The 20,831-nt window shown below is 47.5% G+C and overlaps 2 protein-coding genes and 1 long non-coding RNA gene across 5 annotated transcripts in view; 2 read left to right on the top strand and 1 right to left on the bottom strand.

The window, feature by feature from the left end:
- Positions 1-7,968, top strand: part of LOC128723626 (protein phosphatase 1 regulatory subunit 12A) — a 55,242-nt gene extending 47,274 nt beyond the window's left edge. For both annotated transcript variants that reach the window (XM_053817386.1, XM_053817385.1), the window contains 4 exons: positions 4,924-5,057; positions 5,126-5,216; positions 5,280-5,369; positions 7,267-7,968. In XM_053817386.1, the coding sequence (XP_053673361.1) occupies positions 4,924-5,057; positions 5,126-5,216; positions 5,280-5,369; positions 7,267-7,389 (438 nt within the window). In that variant the 3' untranslated portion in view covers positions 7,390-7,968. The remainder of the gene's footprint in view (positions 1-4,923; positions 5,058-5,125; positions 5,217-5,279; positions 5,370-7,266) is intronic.
- A 4,529-nt stretch (positions 7,969-12,497) lies between these two features.
- On the bottom strand, positions 12,498-13,928 carry LOC128727689 (RNA-binding protein squid-like). Its single transcript, XM_053821627.1, has 2 exons — positions 13,862-13,928; positions 12,498-13,798 (listed from the first exon to the last, which is right to left on the bottom strand). Exon 2 carries the CDS (start codon positions 13,780-13,782, stop codon positions 12,703-12,705), a length of 1,080 nt encoding a protein of 359 aa, XP_053677602.1. The 5' UTR covers positions 13,783-13,798; positions 13,862-13,928; the 3' UTR covers positions 12,498-12,702.
- A 512-nt stretch (positions 13,929-14,440) lies between these two features.
- LOC128727393 (uncharacterized) overlaps positions 14,441-20,831 on the top strand; it is a 71,335-nt gene continuing 64,944 nt past the window's right edge. Inside the window, exons 1-3 of one of the 2 annotated variants that reach the window (XR_008410842.1) lie at positions 14,441-14,482; positions 19,132-19,303; positions 20,356-20,759. This is a non-coding gene — a long non-coding RNA (uncharacterized LOC128727393). The other variant, XR_008410843.1, reaches the window with a different exon arrangement.

Here is a 20,831-nt window from a genome sequence, read left to right as displayed (position 1 = left end):
TTCCCCCCGTTTTGGTTGAATTTTATCTCGATCTCAACGTTCCGCTACGAAAAGCGCGATCACTTGCAAGGGCGATAAATCCCGTCGCAGCAAAAACAAAATTGGGTGATCGTCTATCAACGTTCACTTATGCTACCGTAGTGGTGCACTCACACTCTCTGCCTGTCCGTACCGCCTCTCGAGAGTTGAGATTCACTCACGCTCTAGCACCCGGCGTAACTCACGCCGCGGTTGAGTTTCAGCGCTACCGAACCGATCTACTAGCAGCAGTAGTTTGTCGATCGTGTAGTAGTCGCCTTCGAAGTCGCTGCGCGTAAAGTTTGTGTTCGCGAGCGTGTGCGTGCACGCGAGAGTGACCAAACAGCGTTTCCCATGCTGTCGGTTATCGTATCCAGCACGGAGATTGATAATTACAACCGACGACCTCCAAGCACCATCTGCTTTCGGCTGTGTTTTGACAATCACGTTCGATTGGTGCACGCGTTTCTAAGCCGTTTCTGTGAGTGCGTTGTCTTGGATGAATCCGCAAAATGCAAATGGCTGCGCATCGGAGAAAAGAGGAAGAACAGGCCATCATTGTTTGAATGACACGTGAAATGCTTTCAAGTCGTTAAGCAACGCCCCCATAACGTGTGTCTGTCCCAACATTGCACCATCAGTAATGAGTTGCGTGTGCGTGCATGAGAATCCATGGAACAAGCCACACAGATCGCTTCGAAACACAACTCCTCCCATCGGGTGCAGGTGTTGCTGCACATCAGTGGTCGGAGTTGGGCGAGTTTTTTATTTGCGGCCTTATTTGGGCAATTGATACGAAACGATCGGGCGCGCGTTTCTGTCGATCGCCGCTTGTTGCTAGACTGGTGCCAAGATCACCACATGATCATGATTCCGACACCATCCATCTCCAACACCCTTCTCTTCTCTTTGCTCCCCTCCTCCTCCCCAAATCGCATATGAATTCCATATCCGTCGAAAAGGCAACACTCTCCTCTTATGGAGGTTTCCTCACCGGAGGGGAAAAGTGGGTGAGTTGCAGATTTCCACCCCTCCATGTGATTTTTTCTTTGTAAATAATTAGGCCCTCACTGTTAGATCCCGATCATGTGAGGGAAGCGTAAAATCGATCGGCAGGTATTTACCTTCTGCCGCCCTGGGTGCTTCAGGCGGAGTAGATCGAAGGCTACCAGATGTGTGTATTCGATCGGATAAATATTTATGCTTCACCGATCGTTGTTGTGTTTTGCGGGGAGGTGTGGTCGTAGGTGGATCAAGGCAGCATGGTCAGCACGGTACGATATAAAATGGGTGATGTGAATTTCGTATCGTTTACAAGGTTCAATCACCATTATTTCTCACCAAAAAAGGGAGCTATCGCGAATGGCGCGCAGTACGGCATTCCACTGCGAGAACGTCGGCTTTCAGATGCTCAAGAACGTTTCCATGATTTTGCTAATGTTTCACAACTTAACAAGACACCTGTGATGGATGGCCATAACGAAATGATACCGCTTGCCTCCCACCATTTGCTCTGTTACCCAAACTCATCACCGAACAGATTGTTCGCCAAAAATCGTTCACCACAGTGCGTTTGAATCGCGCAAATTATGGCAGTGGTTTGATTTATGAGCCGGCTTTTTTTTTTACACGCACTCAACCGTGCGGAGCATGTCTCCTGTTTACAAACATGTGGATCGGTTCAGCTTATTTCCATCCGGGGACGACCTGCTAGAGAGTAAAGGGGTTTTCCACGCACAAACGCACCAACACTTTATGCGACCGGAAAAGGCATCGTCGCGTGGGGTAAGCATTTTAATGGAGATTTTTTTTCTCCCTTCCTACGTCTATTTAAAATGAGTGTTTTGGCAACCCACGTAGGTAGTCAATTTGTCAACGGAAGCAATTTTTCTATGTGTCTTCTTTTCTGCATTTTGGTGCTGACGATGCGTGCGTTCTTTTGACCGACCGGGTTTTCCATCAATCTCGATCGGTTGACGGTTATTTATTTTCGCTCGGGATGAACCGGGTGAAAAATGGGACGTTCATTTTGTGCAGTGTTTTTTTTTAATTTGCCAGCTGTAGTTGTTGGCAACAAAGCTTCATTGATGGTTTTACACAGTACTGGCTTTCCAAACATATGTGTCTAGTAAAATAATTGTTCCCTTTAGTTTTCACACTTTGTAATTTAACTTTTTAATTTACATTCAATCAATTTTCTAGCTAGAGTTCTCTGCCAGAGGGCCGCAAATTTAACGATCAATATCTTTGTTGCCTAATATTTTTCTGGGGTAAAAATTTTACGCGATCACGCGCTATTTTGAACCTCAGCTGATCTCAGATCTTTCGCTCAAATCCCAACCGATTCTTGTGTGTGGGAAAGTGAAAAACTGATCTCAGCGCGTGTAGATGATGATGTCACTGAGATGATCGTTGTAAAACGGTTCGATCAGCTGCCGAGGGATCAGTGAAGAATCCGCTTCCTAGTAATACTCTACGATCGGAAATGCATTTTAATTATGCACCAGCGTCAATTGGAGGATCGTAATGGGGTTTAGCCCTTCTTGGGACTTCGATCGTTAAAGGATCATGAGAACAAAATACGTTGCATTTTACTACCAGAAGTAAAACAATAAATATACTCTCAAATAAGCTGCAGCAACGACGTAACATTTCCGCTTTTGTTGAGCGAAAAAAAAGTCAATAAAACGCTTCCTCCACTGCTTCAACGTTGAATTTATGATGCAACGGAAAACACCGGCCCACAGGAGTGTTTTACGATCGTTTTAAAAGCAACCGCAGATGGAAACGGGAAACCTCGATAGTGGTAGACGGGGAAGGTCTCTAGGAAAATGGAATTTCGCTGCACATGCGACAGACGAACGGTTCGTTGAGAAACGAACGTGTTTATTTATGTGTTTTGTTGCTTCCATAGACAAACTATACGAGTGCATTTCTGGTGCATTCCTCAGTTTTTCCGCTTCCGCGTGCACATCTACCGCACCGCAACCAAGAGGGGGGAGAAAACGAAATCCACTTCATTCGATGAAAACTTGCCCGTTCTCGGCGAATGTCGATTTCACTTTTACTCCGTCCGGCTTTTCACGCCATGGAAGAAAGCCATCGCCGTGGTGACGCGCGCTGATTCGAAGGAAGTCCGACAGCAACGTATGAGGATCGTTTGGGGTTTGGAAGTGGAGTCGGGCGTTGGGGGTGGTGGCCCTAAATATAGCTCCATGGTTGCTGGCGGAAGACACACGCCACTGGGAGGAAACGATCGCCGGAGAGGTGGGTTGAGCGTGAGCTCTGACCACGCGCTTCGGGGTGTGAAAGAGATAACATCCCTGCGATACCACCAAACCCCAACGCTTTCCTTGAAGAAAGATCCCCTTCCTCCTCCTCCTCCCCAGATCCCTTTGGCACATGACTTCCGCGACGTAAAAACGACGTCCTCGGGAAAAGGGAGAGCAAAAATCGGCCGCTAAATTTAAATCCTCTCCGTAGATTTCCGGACAGGGGCGGCGGCATGCGTTGTCCGGGAAAATGGCGTACGGGCGCAGGTTCGTTTTTGCGTCGTTCCATTTCCCCAGAGAGCGAGAGCGGCCAACATGTGTGTGTATGGGTGTGTGGGGGGGCTTTATTATTCCCTCCAACCCAACCTAGCGCGATGCTGGTGTCTGGCAAGGAAACGGGAACGATCATTAGGGGAACGCTTAAAGCAGTGCTCAAACAACAATAACTCACGCCCTCTTCTTCCTCTTTCTCTGGTGGCAAGTGACGTGGGTCGTGTTGGGTCGAATGATCACCTTGCCCTGTCGAGACGCCCTTGATTGATCGGTAGATTCGTTTCATCTTTTGGTTAATTTATTTTTTATACCTCCATAATGCCACCAGAACCGTTGTGTGTGTGAGAGAGAGCGAGAGCTAGAGCGATAGCGCTTTTGTGACAATGTCTTTCCGATCGCGGTCCCGTACGGTTCAACCGATCGTGACCCGTCGTGCGACGTCCCTAACGCGCTCGATCACCCCATCGTCCGTGAACGGTGGCGTAACGGCTGTAGGATCCGCGCTGGGTGCCAGCTATGCCGGTCGATCGTACACCGGAACGTCTGGGATCGGTGCAGGAAGCTCGTACGGCAGCAGCAATAGTCCGCTTGGCACCGGGACATATGGTACGACATCGTCCCCGTACGGTTCGTCCGTTTCGGCAAGCAGTCCTTCGAGCCGATCTCTCCTCACCGGCACCGGAACCACGAATGGGTCCGGATCACACTATTTCGATTACTCAAATCTCTCCCGGCGGGACTCGTACGGTGGTAGCAGCACCAGTCTGGCCTACAAATCACCCTACAAGGATAAGGATCGCTATGGGGGTGCGAGCAGCTACAGTACGGCCAGTACGGCGGGGTCCTCGTACAAGGATCGATACGTTAGCCCGTATACCAGCTACGATAATGGCATCACGACGGCGAGCCTGAGTTTATCTGGGCTGAAGCGACATCATCATCTATCCAATAATGGGCTTTCCGCGTCGAATACCAGCCTAAATAACACGTATACACCTTCGTCGTACGGGAGTAGTCTGCATGCGGGCTCGCATCATCACGGAACCGGCGTTGGAAGGAGTCAATCATTGCGTGATCATGAGCGGCGTAGCCGCAGCAGGACTCGAGCATCACAGGCGGCTAGCAGTGCTGTCACCATGTCCAACTATCCTTCAAACAGTTCGCTTTCGCGATCGTACAGTACCACGTCGGTACAGAGTGAAGGATACGAAGTAAGAACTAAATGAGGGGCCATCACGTTTGGCGAATCTTTCCCAAATGAGTTTTTTTTTATTAATTGTTAAGAACATTTTTCCTTATTTGTTGAAAGCTAGTACTGATCTAATTTATTTGATTTTTTCCCTCACGTTACCTTATACAGACTGGCTCGGAACGAGGTCGATCGCGTGTCGGTTCGACGGCTTCCGAGCTAGACACCGCCAACCAGCCGCAGGATTCATCGCGAGAAAATGGTGGCGATTTCATCGATTACAAAGCTCTCTATGAACAGGAAAAGTATGGCTCTCCGAATTCAAGTAAAGTAAACATACATCTTATGGGTCTTCTACTCTTTCGTTTTCTAGGGCCGATCATGATAAGCTTAAGATGGCTTTACGTAAGAAAGATGAAGAGGTGGTAACGCTTAAGGCAGCCCTCGATCGATTTACTACAGCGGTAAGATGTGCCAAACCCGTAGGCACCATTAGCCTTCTAATGTTTCGCTTTTCGATTTTTTAGACCACCAAAAACAACTCACTCTCTGAGCTGGAGAAGCGCGAACGGCGCGCCATGGAGCGAAAGATGTCGGAGATGGAAGAGGAGTTGAAGGTAAAGTCGAACGTTTGTCGTGTGTCGGTTTCTGATAATACCACCGCGTCTTCTTTGGCGATTTTGATGCCCTTTTTTAACCATGCAATCTGAAACCCTTTGATTGCCATCTTCTCGTTTGGCCCTTTTAACGAGAGCCGAGAGACCTTATTCGCTGACGGCGCACTTTCTTGTGTTGTGATGTTATTTTTTTGATTAGTATCCTTTGTTTTCTGCCACTTTTGCGTTGAATTCGTTTTCTCGTTTTATCGTATTCTTTTCGTTGTGAAAAGAACAATCTTTTCAGCGTTATCTTTCGTTTTATTTTCCATTTGATCACTAATGTTTCTTACGCCTTCCTCGAGTTGTTCTATTTTTTCCACTATTCTCTATTCTGCCCAATCAGTTTTTGATAACAAATGAGCTATCATTTCTTATCATTTCTTTTGCGCTTTTGCAAAACAAATCACTAACACTAAGGATACATAGAAACTGATCATCTTTAACACTGGCAAACGTGAGAAGCGTTTTGTATACGTTCATGTAACATAAATCTCACTTCAAACATCAACATACCAACCAATACCGCAACAACAGTGAAAACAACAACAAATACAGCTTTTTACTAGTTAACAGAAGAAACCCTTGCACCGCTAACACGTTCATTTCATCTCGTACCAATCCGTACAAGCGACAAGGCGTCGTTAATGCCAAGTGCCTCTAACATTGGACAAGATCTAATGATTTATTTTTATTTACGAGCCCTTTCCTCTTTCGTTTTTGTTTGCTAATCGAACGAACTTCATTCGCAACAATTAACACCTAACTGCTACCGCTGGAAAGATCACGATCAATGGATACCTTGTGTTTGTGAGTTCGATGTTCTGGTGTTGTCCTGTTCCGTACGAAATTGTTGTGGATGCGTGTTATTTCTGTCTAGCAACGAAATCCAAAATTCACCTAAATCATTCGTTTTATCTACACTGCAGCCACCCACGATGCTGCGATCCAATTTGCTTAGTTATCGACGATTGGCACACATTTTGTTCTTTCAATCAATACACAGGACAGAGAGCACACTTCCACTGGTTTGCTAACCACGGGCAGTGCATCGATTTCCAATTTCTATAAGGTTCCCTCGTTCCCGTAGTCCTCTGAGGATCGAGAAAACTGGGGAAAAATGCTTTGCCTTGCGCATTGGATAACTCCCGAAGACACCACCGAGCAGCGGGTTGTCACAGAGTAGGGCACTTTTGCAGCACCGACTCACAACACCTAACTCGCTCACGCTTCGTGAATACACACAGCTAGTTTATCTACACGCTTATCGAAACATACCCACCATACCCACCACACACGATTTCGTTTTCCGTTCTCTGTGGTGTATTGTTTTGTCGTGTTTCTTGTACCTTTTTCATCTTTCGATCTCCAGTGTGCTGCTGTCAGATGTATCGTTTTTTTTATATCTGTTTTGTGTTCAATTTTCCATCTCCTGTTTGGTTTTCCAATACATTGGGAATGGTTTTGGGGAGTGCGTTTCGCTCTTCGATGTACGTTAAATAATTCCCGCTGTTTCGAATTTCCCATCACACATACACACAGCAATAGCCACAATCCGTCCGCGCAATGTCAATTAACCATTGTCCGGTTGTTTCATTATCTCTTTTTCTCTATCTTTTTTCTCTTTCTCTCTTTCTCTCTCTCTCTCTGTTATTCAACAATATCAAATGATTTCATGTATGCAACATTTTGGGGGGACGTCCATGGTGTGGCGTTCGTTTCGTCCTTTCTTCCGTCGTAACCTGTTGTACCCGTGTTCACATGTGCGCGTAACCGAATTCACGTCCTTTTTTGGGGGCGCCAAAACCGTTCTCATTCCTGTTACTCTCGTTCCAAATTATTGGCCACGTGCATGTAGCTGTTGCAAAAGTATAAAACCGAAAACGAACGCCTACGGGCGGAAAATCGTGCCCTTACACGTGTCGTTTCGAAGCTAACGACATCAGCACAGAACCAACTACACGTCAGCAAACAGCAGTAGCGATAGGTTCCCGGTTAGCGGACTGAGCAAAATCCGTTTTCTGTCAACACCGTGCCAAAGGATCAAATCCCACATCAATGTCAATCGAAATTCTCGCACGGTGTCGCACGGGGGCAGAAGAGTGCGGGGAAGATAGTCATACCGAGCATCGATTCCTTTGCATCGAAACGTAACCAAAACCAAGCAGAGCAACCAAAAATCGTATAGAATTCGAATTCTTCCCACACTGCTGGGTTGGCCAGTGCGATAGATAGAAGGGACGGAATGGCGATAGAAATATGTAGGAAAAATTATGTTACGCTATATACTATACGAAATGTCGTACACTAACGAAAACTATACACACTTGTTTACTCTTGTGATGGCAAACTAGCAAATGAGCTAGCCATTTGTTACCATCTTGTATCGGCGAAAATCAGTACACAACTCATCAGCGCGCGTGTATTCAGATTATACTATCTATCGCGTCTATCTATTAGCAATGCATTCGAATTAGGCATATTATACCATGTTTATGTCACTGTTATCGGAAATGTAACATTTTCGAGTCATTTTTTTGTCATATTGTGAAGGGTAACAATAATAGAGATACTTGGAAACCAGAAACCGGAAGTGTTTTGTTCGATTCCCGTTTGGTAGTCGCGGGTCAGCCATGTTTTTGGGGGTGGGTGTTCTGAGCTCCTGACATCCGCAGAGTATCCTATCTCCCGCACGTATCGAACCCGATGGAACTGAACGTTTACACCGAGTTGAAACACGTCACCCTACCATCACCATCATGACCACCACCTTCACCAACAACCACTACTACCAGAACAACGCTATCCTCTTCATCAACAACCAACCAACCAACTGTTGAACCGCTCCTCTCCGACCGACCAAAACACCCCAGACTGTCCGTGATCGATCGTCGATCGAGGCCAACACGACTCACGGATTGGAGCAAATGCACGAGAGAAGTGGGATCGAATATCCTTTTCCAGCGCGCCACGCCACCACTGAACTGACCATTTCGGGTATGACGACCGCATCCGCAGGCGCCTCGTCCTTTTTTTTCTGCTCCTGTGCCGTGTGCGTGACCGCGTGAGAATAGTGTGCCGTTTCTGTGTAACTCGTTTTGTTAACGTTTTGTTTCTTTGCCACTCTACTACTCTACCTCTACCTCTACTTCTACCTCTGCACATTCTACTGCTCCTCTCCCGATAATTCTTAGTATTTCGTTGAAAGGCACTTACGCACTTTCTCACCTACACACTACACATACATGTGCGCACACATCCACTCAAACACACACACATTCATTCATGTAAGATTTGTTAGTCGTTTTTCCACTAGGATCTCACGTGCGTCGTGTGTGTATTGTGTTGGAGTTTTTGTTGTTTAGTGTTTTACTTTGCGTAACTTTTATCTCCACTGTTTTTTTTCCATTCACATGCTAACCGATCTTGGGGGTTGGGTGGTTTAGTGTGTTAATCGTTATGTGGTCAACTGTTGCGACTATGTTCTTGTGTTTTCACACTCTACTTTGTTTTCTGTTTCTAAACTAAACCGTGTGTTGAAAGCCATGCGTCAAGTTTTTTGTTTCTTATACCATTTTCATCTTTGTTCATCTACTACTTCCGCTCTCATCTCATCATTGAATGCTACTTTTTGGATGTTACGATTAATTTTTAGGTCACTTGATTGGTATTCTGTTGCACTATTTGCGCCATATGCACCGTATGCTTCAGTACGTTCTATTGGCATTTTATTATTACTCTTCATGTTCGAATTTTCGCGTTTTTCTACCGTTACATTGTTTCCTTTCAACTTCTTTTTCCTACCAATAAAGATCCTTATTCAGATTGCCTTGCTGCTCTCCTTTAAATAGCTGTTGTTGTTTTGGTTGGTAATTTGTTGCTGTTAAATTTATTGCTCAACATGTTTCAGTTCCTAATCGAACGATGTTTCTCGTAATTCCAATGCTCGATGAAGCAAAAAAACACACGCCGACAAAATATTCCTGTAAATTACACACGAACATGTGCTTGCTTTAGCTGCAACCGAACCAAGAGTTCAATCGTCCTGGATGCGGCTTGACGATATCCTTACAAGTACTTCCGCGTGGTTTGTCACGTGTTTTCTATGCCGTATTGCGTTATCTATCTATTGCAACCTTTTCCGCTTTGCATATAGGCCGTGTTCTGTTACTCTTTAGCTCTCTCTTTCTCTATCTCTCATGCTCTATCTGTCTCTCGCTACCTACTAACTGAAGTCACCTCGAAGACGTCTTTACCTTTCAGCTACTAAAATGTGTCCTCGCTTTCGATGTGTTGTGTAGCCGGTTGAAGAACACGCGCGAATTGTTACATTTCTCGAAGTTGAATGTCCGTAGCCATCGATATTTGTATTATGCCTTCTCTACCGCCCGTTCCTCGTCGGGTTTCGGTGCCATGCCAATATTAATACTCATTTTCCGTGCTTTCTTTTCATCTTCACCATTGTTCCCACCCGGTGCGGCAGCTCTTGGAAGCCCTCAAAACGGAAAACCAGCGCCTCAAGGACGAAAATGGTGCCCTCATCCGTGTGATCAGCAAACTGAGCAGATAATGCGCGTGTGCGTATGTCAGCAGAGAGCTCGAGTGATGACACAAAAGCGCGGAGACAAGATCTGTCACCCCAATGATCAAATCATCTTAAACAGCGATCCTCCAAGTAATAAAATCAACGAAGGGGGAACGGTTGGCCACAGTTGTGAACGTGTCGGTTTTGTGGACACTCGATAAACTTTAGCGGAAAACTGATCTCTTTTTCTCTTCTTCCCTGCAAAACGAAACAAACGGAGAGAGAGAGAGAGAGAGAGAGAGGAGTTATACTGTGTTTTTTTTTCGTCGGAATGCATTGCATGCAAGGCTGTTGACTAGTGCTTAGCAAAACCATATGAAACATCGTCCTTCGGTTGCAGTCTGACATAGGTAGGGCGATAGCAGGGACACAGAGTACGCGCTTCCTTGCTCCGGAATCACACCCAATTCATCGCCCATCATTCTGCCGTAGGTAATCATTAGATAGGATAAGCGAAAGTGACAGAGGTAGTAGTGGTCGGAAAGATTTCAAACGGTTCACTAGGCAGGCAGGCAGGCAAGCTAACAAGAAGCCACAGAGAGTCTGGCGGATGAGAGATATCGATATTCGTAGGCGCCTCCATCGTAGGGCGCGTCCTTTCAGCTTAGCGATAAAGCAGCAAGATCCCAGTAGTTGGGTAGCAGGTGGAGCATGTTCGTGGAGCGTGTGAGAGTGTTGTTGCATTGCCTTCATCCCGTCCCGTCCCGTCTCCTGCTCAGTTCGTCCGACACCGTGTGCGGGTGTTGTGTAAAAAGAAGAGCTTTCGCTAACATCAACTCTGGAGTGTAGATCCCCGTTTCAGCTTGCTAGACCGGTTGTGAAATGTTAGCTCCGTTTTTTTTAACTTTAAACGTATTTGTACGCATAAAGCTAGTTGCTAGCTTGGGCGTTCTCTTGATTATGGTATTGTCTCGTATATTTTTTTGAGCATTTTTTACCCATCAGATGTCAGAAGAATTGTGTAAAGTTAAAATGGAAAACCTAATGGGACGAATAGCAAGAGAGGCACGACGGTGGTGATGGCGCCCCAGAGAAGTGTAACACACCTCCGTAGGTTTATAGGTCGATTCAAAACTTCTACAGATTGTACTCTATTTCTTACCCACACTTTCTTTCCGTGCACGAGTTATACAAGGCAAGGTAGAAGCATCCCGCAAGGATAATACAGAACACTAAGCGGATGAGGAAGCAGAATTTAAATTTGCTAATGATTTAATGTCGTTTTGTGGCACGTTACTTGCGGTCCGTAGCAAACAGTTTCTAGTATTCTGGGCCGGTTTAACGCAGATTGTATTTTATCGTTCGCAAAGGATGCAAAGGAATGGGGAGTGCATGACAAAACATCAACACCGATTGAATTTGCATGCCGTGCGCGCGTCTGTTCACTATTCGTTCGTTGTTTTTAGTGAAATGATAAGTTGTAATCCTAGTGATGGAAACAAAGCAGGAAGATACACCTGGCAAAATTTCGAAGCAGAAACAAGCCGTAAGAACTAGATAGAGTTATTTTATTGTGAACAGGCAGCGGTTGAACGGAAGAGTAGGAGAACGAGTTTTTTAGGGCGTAGATTCATAGTTACGTAAGAAAACGAAGGAGAGACGGAGAGAGAGATGGAAGAGAGACGCGTTTAATTGCATCCTCCCGTTTGCTGCACCACATTTAGCACACACCGCAATGGAAAATGGTGTAAAAGTTCTCGCAACGTGTCGTTTTCGGATTACATTTTCACATCCGTTAGTATGCCGGTCTCGCGAGTACCGTCCTCGTTCGTTGCCCGTGTATGCCGAGATTTTGCTAGCAAATTTTTCGAATGCATCATTTTGTACTGTTTGTGAAATTTGATTTGATCTCGTTACTTTGTTTTTTTTTCTTGTTTTTGGTTTTACTTTCATTTCTTGTTTCCATGGCAAAGGCATGTCTCCTCATGTGACTAGCATGTCTCCTCCATCTGGCTCTGCAAGCAGCCATGCGTGTTACGATCGTGTTTAGGTAGAACTTTTACATTTCTCTTCCGCAGAGTGCATTTTTTGTCGTATGAAATTTATGTTGTGTACTGGTTTAGGACATCCGGCTGGAAGAACCGATGAGAAGCATGATCACGAATGCTTTGTATGCATTATCACACGTGCACAGCCACACGCACATGCACAGGCGTGCGTGCATGCACACAATATTCTGTAACTTATTACTTATCCGCATCATTGTCCATTAAATTTACAACTATCTTTACTGTTCACTTTTAAATTGTAATTATTAATAATATTATTATTATTATTATGTAGTTTTTATTTGGTAGGCGAACAATTGCGGAAAACTTTGACAAATAAAGATTGAAAAACGAATCGTGGGCGACTCCTGCAGGCCGAAAGAGGCTCCTCTATAACCGGTAAATTTATCCGAAAATATGCTCATACTGCCGAATGAAATAAAAATGCGCCCTTTTTCTTTTGCTTCCTTGAAATGCAATTGTTTATTGTCTGTCAAAATGAAACATAGATGAGGAGAAAATATATATATAAATGAAGTTGTGAAATAATCACCATTATCGTACACTAAAGCTAATCCCTTGCTCGCGGTTCCAAAAACGGCGGAACCACAGATTGTTAACGCAAAGCGAATGGGAAGTGAGATTTACTTAAGACAGAACTAAACATAAATGCCACACACCGGCACCCCGGTGCGGGTTGGAAGGACATTGGTTTTGATTTTCAGTACGGTGTGTGCCGCGGCTGACGGTCACCACCACCCCCACCAGCCCCACGCTGCTTAAATCCGCCGCCTCCGCCATTACCATTCTTATTACCTCCTCGCTGGCCACCCGAACGACCACCGTTCATGAAGCCACCGCCACCGTAGCCGCCTCCACCGAAACCAAAGCCACCGTTGAACCCTCCACCGCCGACGCCATCGTAGCTGTGGCCACCCCCGTACCCATAGGCATCATAGCCACCGTAACCGCCTCCACCCCAACCCTGTCCAAAGCCGCCCTTGTTTCCGCCACGACCACGCATGCCTCCACCACCCCGGACATGCATGCCGCCTCGCATGTAGCCTCCGCGACCCATCCCGCCGCCTGCACCGCCCATCTGACCGTCTGGTTTGGGAGTAGCCTTCTTCACGTCCACCTCCTTGCCGTTAATAGTTTGCTTGGGACTCTTCAGCAACTCGTTCACTACCTGTGCCGAGTCGTACGTAATGAAGCAGAAACCCTTGCGTTGGTTCTTCTGTTTGTCGAAAGGCAGTTCCACCTCCACGATTTTGCCGAACTTCCCGAAGAACGTCCGGATATCGTCATCGCTGATGTCGGTCGTCAACCCGCCGACGAAAATTTTGCCAGAACGCGCCTTCGCCCGCTTCGGGTCGATCTTTTTGTTGTTAAGTGTATGGGGGCCTGCTTCTATAACTTTGTCGATCGAATCCGCCACTTTGTACACGATGAAGGCGAAACCGCGGGACCATCCCGTCGCCGGGTCGGTTTTGACGTTGATGCTCTCGATATCGCCGTATTTGTTGAAGTACTCCCGCAGGTCTTTCTCGTTGGTTTCCCAGCTGAGTCCTCCAACGAACAGCTTCCGGTCGTCGTCCCGGCCGGCTTGGCCATCACCACTGCCGCTACCGCCACCTCCGCCTCCTTCGACGGCGCTTCCGCCGCCATCATCAGTGGCCTCTTCGATTGGCATATTGCTCTCACTTGGTTCATCGCTGTCCATCTGGGTCTCTTGGTTGTTGCCGTTTTCCTGCGTATCTTGGCTGGAACCGTTCATTTCGGAGTCCTGCATATCGGCCATGTTTGTTGCTGGTGTGCTGTGTGTTGCGCTTTCGAGATTAGTTTTGAGCACTTGATATTTGAGACGATTAACGACCTACCGCTAAATGGTTCACGGTGCGGTGCAGAAAACGCGCCAACGAAACCCGCTCGCAGTTTGGGTGCGCGGGAACCACGGAGTTTCGAATTGCTTTCACAACAAAGTACAAATTTCGTCTTTTCTTTTCGCGCACACACGGGTAGCGGCTTGGCGGCAAGTTTTCTTTTTCTTTCCCTTGAGCAGGAACTGCCGCACCGTTGACAATGGACTGCGGCAGGGTTTACGTGACCGCGTTCGATACTTCTCACTCGGAGGATGGTCTGTCTGCGCATCGAGCAAGCGTGGATGGATTTTTCCCTCACATTTTCGATATTTCGCTGGCGAATACTGGCATATTTCAGCTCGTTTTCTTTTCCACGTGTTTTTATGGTTCATAAGCCACAATTTAAATCATTTGTCGCACCTTCGTGAGCTAAAATTCGCGCGTATTATTACACTTTTGAGAGACCGGTACGAAACGCCAAACCGTCATGGCTACCCTGCATGTTCGAAAGCAGTTCGACTGCTGCCTGGGCACCGTTCGCGCTAGTACCGATTTCCACCACCGCGAGCAGCGCCGCAGCGTCATAGTTAGTTGACAGCTCGCACCAGAATGAAAAGGGAGGAATGTAACATTCGTGAGGTACGGTTTTCGCTGACGCGTTCAGCGCCGAGGATGGTTTTTTCTCAATTTCCACGCATGAGACCGAGTGTGCTGGTTCCGCGTAGTGGCAACGATCTGACCAGGTGCGGATGCGTTGTGAAAATGAAATTTTCCGCGTGAAACTGTGATCCCCGTCGGCCATCGCCCGACCGCGTGTGTATGTGCGTGCGTGCGTGCGGTGTGTGGAAGAGAGTGGTTCTTTGGTAGCCCGCGGCGGAGGTGACGGGGAAGGCGACGAAAAGCGCAGAGGGGTGTTCCGAAGAAGTGCTAGCCCAACAGGAATCGCGCAGTGGCCATTGGCCTTTTTTTTGCTGTGCTGTGGAAGTGCCCGCCCCGAGAAAGGGCCGAGCGTGGGGACCGCGATTCCAAGTAAAGAGAAAGAAGAAACCGTCCGGCCATCCGCTCGTGTCCGCCCGTCATCTACGCTCCTTTACCGTGGTTCTCACCAACAACACCGACGCCGCCGCCATCTTTTGTCAGCCCAGCGCGGTGTGTGCGAGGAGCGAGCGCGCTAACGTCAAAAGCAGCTTGCTGCGATTTCAGCGACTCCGAGTGGTTCGTGAATGTCCGTGGCTGCTGCTGGGAGCGTGGACCTGTGGGGTTCCTTGTAAGGGAAAGCAGCGACAAGCGGGAGATGAAGAGAAAAAAAAATGCAAATGCGTGAAAAGCAATCCATGAAGCGCAGGGGTGCAGAAGAAGAAGAAAAAAAAAATCGGGAGCCCCTTCTGTCAGCGACCGCGCTACACCCTTCGTCCGTGGCCCTTGGTCGCCTTCTTGGATCTCGCTAATTGAAGTGTTGCAATTGTTCGTTCATGCATTTGTGTGTGCGCGCCCTCATGTGCCCTCCAACCGGCCCCGCCGTGCGTAAATGGAGAGAGTGGTTAAACGTGCGATTTGTTATGTCCAAAATTAAACGCTACCGCCACCTAAGCACACCTTTCTGTGCGTGCGTGCGTGCGCGTGTCGAAGTGTGTGTGTATGTTCATTTACGAACATGATTGATTTATGAATGTTGTTCCGGTGTCCTCCCACCCCCACCGGAAGTGGTGGTAAATTGATGAATTTTCGAGGAAAAACTTATAGTTAAAACAATCACAACGGCCGTGTTCCTTTTGACTCAGTGGTCCTTTACTCGAGATGCCTCTCTAAAACGACTGCTAAATTACGACGTAAATGTGCGGTACATCAAACGGACTGCGTCGTGTGTGCGTGTGTGAATGCGGCGTTGTTTATGCGTGCACTCGGCCTCCTAAACATTTGTCCCCCCCCCCCCCCCACCCGCTCTTTCTCGTTCAGTGGGAAAACGATTACCGGAAGTAGTTCCGTACTGGATAAAAATGCTCGACCCATTGTCCGTGTGTGTGTGTGCATAGCGTGAATTGTTTCATTTTGTGAAGGAATATAATTTCCCATTCGTACACCGCCTGAAGCGCACCACGTTAATGCGATGCTTTTTCCCATTTCCATCACCTCAACCACCGCAAAAGGTGTGTAAAATGGTTGCGCTTTCGAGTAAATGGTTTGCCGCACGGCTAGATGCTCCTTTTTTTGTTGCTGTAACAATCGTGCTGCACGTGCATATTTGATGTGTGGTCGTCAGTGTGAACATGGTTGGGGCCACCGGACGTCCGTGTGTGTGTGTGGGGGTGTGTGTGCATCCTTTTGCGAAGCAGTGTCCTCCGCGCGCGCGTTCGCCGTTTTGTGTACGAGGTGCGCATTTTGTCTCACTTTCCGAGCGCCCATGCACGCAGTTCGTCCTTGCTCTCTTTCGCGATCGGATCGCATGGTTGTTGCGGAAAAGGCTTTTCGCCGACAAAGCACCGGAAAATTTCCTCACACAACCGCCACTGGCAGTTTGGTCCTGTGGCAGGCAAACGCATCCGTCGAACGCGCGCACCGTGGGCTTGTAAACGCACAGGGTTTTTTTTCGTTTGTGCGTGCGGTTTTGTCTCGATTGAGAAACGAGGAAGGTTCGAATGTTCATTCTTTTTTTACGGTGTTTAAACTTGTGTGAATCTAAGCTTCTCGCAACGAAAATAAGAAAAACTCTTCTCGCACTCTCTGTGCTTTGCCGTGTCCTCGGAACCGTTGCAGCTTGTGTGTATGTGCATGTGTGCCAGTGTTTGTGCGCTGTGCGAAACAACAAAGCGTTGCAGCGACGGCGGCAGCGATTAGATCAATGTGTGCTCCTTTCGTCTATTCATTCATGTCCCTCGCCTTCTTTTCCTCATCCCCCACCATCGTGTAACGTTGTTTCGGAGAAGGATCTCTTGGTCCTTGCAAACACGCAAACACAAACAGTTTTGTTCGTATAGCGATTGAAAAGCTCACGACCGCACACACGCGCCTAATTTAAAGCGGCGTGTATGCCTGCATCAACGCATGCACACACACACGCATACATAGTCGGCTTTTCCAACGCCTGCTCTGTGTCCTTTTCGTGTGCGAATACAACCGGGAGCGGAAGGATCCGACGTACCACTCACACACACGCGCGCGCACCGCACGGACTTGCGCCGATTGCAAGGATCGCTGGAGTATGCACACGCTCACACAGACATACGCGCTCCTCCTCCTCGTCACGCGCACTTTCCTTTCGACAGAGCGCGAAAGGATGGAAAAACCACACGCGCGAAACAAGAGAGAGAGAGCAACTGGAGCGAGAGAGAGAATGGAAAAAGATAGATCAATGTTCGAAAGTTTGTAACGCCCGTCGAGGAATGGAGAGGGAGGGGGGAAAAGGAGGCGCGAATGGGGAATGGGATCATTAAATTAGCATAAACAATCATGTTCGCAGTTTGTCTCGTAAATTAATTTCAATTGATTGCGCACACACTTCATTTTTCATAACTTCACTACACACACACACACACACTGGCAGGTCTCGCGCGTTTGAACTATGATGCTGCTGTGGGGTGTGGAGGAGACGAAGGGGACGACACCGCGTGAAGAGGGAAATGGGAGGCCACCCAGCACCAGCCAGTCGGATCAAACGCCCCACTGGATGTGTGCCCTCCGGAAGCTGTAGTTTATTGGAAATCGTTGGGAGGAAGCAATTTTTTTTGTTTTAAATAATGATACGAACCTTTCCACTCTGTGCCCCTTTTTTCGGTGTTTTCTTTTTCCCTTTTGGGGGTTTTTTTTTCGTTTTCACCATTTTGCTTTCCTCCCCGAGTAGCTTAAGTATCCGGTCATTTGGTGATTAATCGGATTCGTTTGGCATTCATTTCACGCCTTTTGTTCATTCTTGCTCTACCTCCCAGGAGCATTTTCTTGTTGGGGATTCGATTGCATGGATTTTCACCTAGCAGTCGATGCGTGAGTTTGTGGACACATTTCACCGTAATGCCGTTGGTAAAATGGCGCTTTTGATCGAAGGTTTTTGTGGCCCCATGCGGAGATGGGACTGATTCCGTGCGAGCATGATGTTTTCGCGTGGTTGTAAATCATCGTGTCCTTTTTGTTGCGAAAGGCTTTTATTACAGCAACCGACGCGTCCCCTCCCGACGACCACTAATTCACGATGGCGTCGGTGATGGCGACGGCGTCGGCGGATATGTTTTAATAACGTTTAGCCAGCCCATCACCGCGGCTCGACTTATGCTGCTGCTCAGGGAATCATAAAGGGAACGATGCAATAATGAGCCGAATTGAACAGCCAACCTGATGCCCCGGGAGACCGTTTGGGCCGCCGCCGCCGTTGCCGTTGGGGCAGGAGAAAAAGAAACTCACGAAAACATGGTTTGGACGTTCCCCCGGCAGTCGACGAAACGCCAAATGGAAACGGAATGGGGGAAATCAAAAGAAAAGAAGACAAAAACTGTCGGCTGGCTTAAACAGTTCGGTCTCAGACCCCGTGGGAGATTTACGATGGGTTTGGGTCTTGTATTTTCTCCCTTTTTTTCGTTGTTGTTGCTGTTGTTGGTGGGGCTCAGAACGGAAAAGGAAGAAGGAACGTTTTGCGAAAACGAACAAAAAAAAGATAAACCGAAACTGAACACGGCGGGAACACGGATAAATATAATTTGGTGGGAGTGTTGTTTGTGTTGCTGTTGCTGCTGTTGTTGCGGAATTGGTAGTGTGTCCTTGAGACAACCGGACAGGATTGAAATCGAGCTTTAGTGTTGCGCAGGGTTTATTGTTGATGAGAGTGAGGGGCGAAGTCGCCGCACAGTGCACAGTGGTTGTGGAAATTAACCACAGGCGCCTCCTCCGTGTGAAATTGTTCAATTAAATCACCATAGCAACCGCCTTCAGCAACGTAAAGAGACACAAGTGTCCTAGTAGGTCTTGGAGTGTGTCCTTGTGGTAGTTCCATACACGATCAATACCAGACCAGCCGCAACCAAGAAGCAGAAGGACGAAAACGAGTGACACGTGTGGATGTGCGACATATTACCGCGGATGAGAAGAACCAACACTACACCGCAACTCGGAAGGACAAGAGCGCAAAAAACATGCAAAAATGGCCTGCGCCTTAAATTGCATTACGAGCCGTCTTTCTCGGATCACATTGCACATTTCCGCTTGTTTCAGTGATCGTAAACCCATTCCCTCCGGTGCTTGCTTCCAAAAACCCTTCAATGTCGTCTTTTTTTTCACTCTCTTTTTCCTTTTTTTTTCTGCAGGGCCGCACGCTGTGATTGAGCGCGGATTTTCGTCCGCTTCTCGTACGTGTGAGTGTGTGCGCGTGTGTAGGTGCCGGCGCGAGTGTGTTTGTGTGCGCGCGTATGTGTTCCTTCCCGTGTGACACACAAAAGGAGGAAGAGAAGGAGGAAGGAGCACAGTGAAGAAACGAAGGTACGAAGAGGAAGAAGAAGAAGCAACAACCAAAAAACCACAACCACACGCGTGTGTGGAGGGGTAGTGTTACAGGTGGTGAGAGGGTGGTTGAGGAGGTGGTGTGTTTTCCGGGGCAGGAAGAGGGTGTCACGCGGGGTAACAGCAACAACTCCCGTTCTGGAAACAAGTGAAGTTTTTCGGAAGTTTGTTTCGATTGCGAGAAGAAGAAAAAGATCAAAAAAGAAAAACAAGTGGCAGAGCATAAGTGCAATTTCCCTTCAGCCCTCTTTCGCCCGCTGTCTTTTACACAGGGTAAGGGGTGCGGGCAGGCTAGCATCCCCCGGTGGGGGTGAAAGAGTGAAGGGCCAAAGTGTTGACAAAAAATATTAAAAAAAAATAGTGTCCTTTCAAACACACCAAGTGGTGGTGAGAAAAGATAACAGCCGAGGGGCGAGCAGGCGGGGGTGACAGTGATAATCCATCCCTTAATCTTCTTCCTTTACCGAGGTGCATGTATGTGTGTGTATGTTTGTGCGGGTGCTCGTGAATACCTCTCCCCCATCCCACCCACGTGTGTAACGTGTTAGGATGCGGGAGGTCGAGAGAGAGAGGGAGAGGCAGGATGGGGGTTATGATTTAATTACACCTTTCAACGAATAATCCACACCGTCATCATCATCATCATCACCATCAGCATCATCGTCATCCGTGGGCCAGCGGCGGCGGAAAAGCGCGCCCAATCGGATCAAGTGATTGAATATTATTCCTTCTCTCCAGGTGGTGGAGCTGGAAGATCGTCGCTCCCCCTCTCTTTCTCTCATCTTCCCCTCACCACATTTCCGTCTGGACGTGGGTTTCTTTTGTTATTCTTCTTATTACCCTCGCGGGGTTTCGTCGGCGCCAGTTTTGATTGATTTTCCATCCGGAAAACGGAAGGAGAAAATATACACACCAAAAAGAGCGTGTACGTGTGCATGTGTGTAGGCGCCGCGTGTATGTGTGAGCCACCTGTGTGTGCCGCTTCACGATCGCAATTTAAAGTGTTTCTTTTTACATGTTTTGTTTTAAAGCGCGGTTCAGATTTGTGTATATGTGTGTGTGTGTGTTTGTGTGAAAACGAAACCCTTGTAGTGGCGCGTTTTCTGGAAAATTAAGTGCAAAGAAGGTGAAAAGAAGCTGAAGAAGCAAAAGAAGGAAAAACCCATATGCACACGAGTGAACGCACAGAGAGAAGTGTTTAGTGAGTGAGAGTGTGTGTGTGTTTGTGTGGGCATATTTGTGTTGTGTTAGCAGTTGTCCGCTAAACGAGGCAAGACTTCGCAAGGAGAACAAAAAACCTCTAATTGGACACAAACACGCACTCAAATACGCATCCTCATTCGTGCTGCTGAGAAACGAGAGGTTCGAAAAAAAGGATTCCATCTCGAAACGACCCGCTACTGATCGGATTTGGATGAGCGAACATCTGCAGAAGGTAAGTAATCGATTTGGTGGTGAAGGGTTTTCCTTTCCCATATCCAGTTACAGTTTTTGAACTCCCCTCTTC

The sequence above is a fragment of the Anopheles nili genome, chromosome 3 (genome assembly GCF_943737925.1).
Source record: "Anopheles nili chromosome 3, idAnoNiliSN_F5_01, whole genome shotgun sequence".
NCBI lineage: Eukaryota > Metazoa > Arthropoda > Insecta > Diptera > Culicidae > Anopheles > Anopheles nili.
Note: the sequence above shows the minus strand (reverse complement) of the source record. Positions and strands in the feature narration are given on the sequence as shown.

What these genes read in the sequence shown, in the direction of transcription:
- LOC128727689 (XM_053821627.1), bottom strand. Translation starts at nt 13,782, where the DNA reads ATGGCCGATATGCAGGACTCCGAAATGAACGGTTCCAGCCAAGATACG.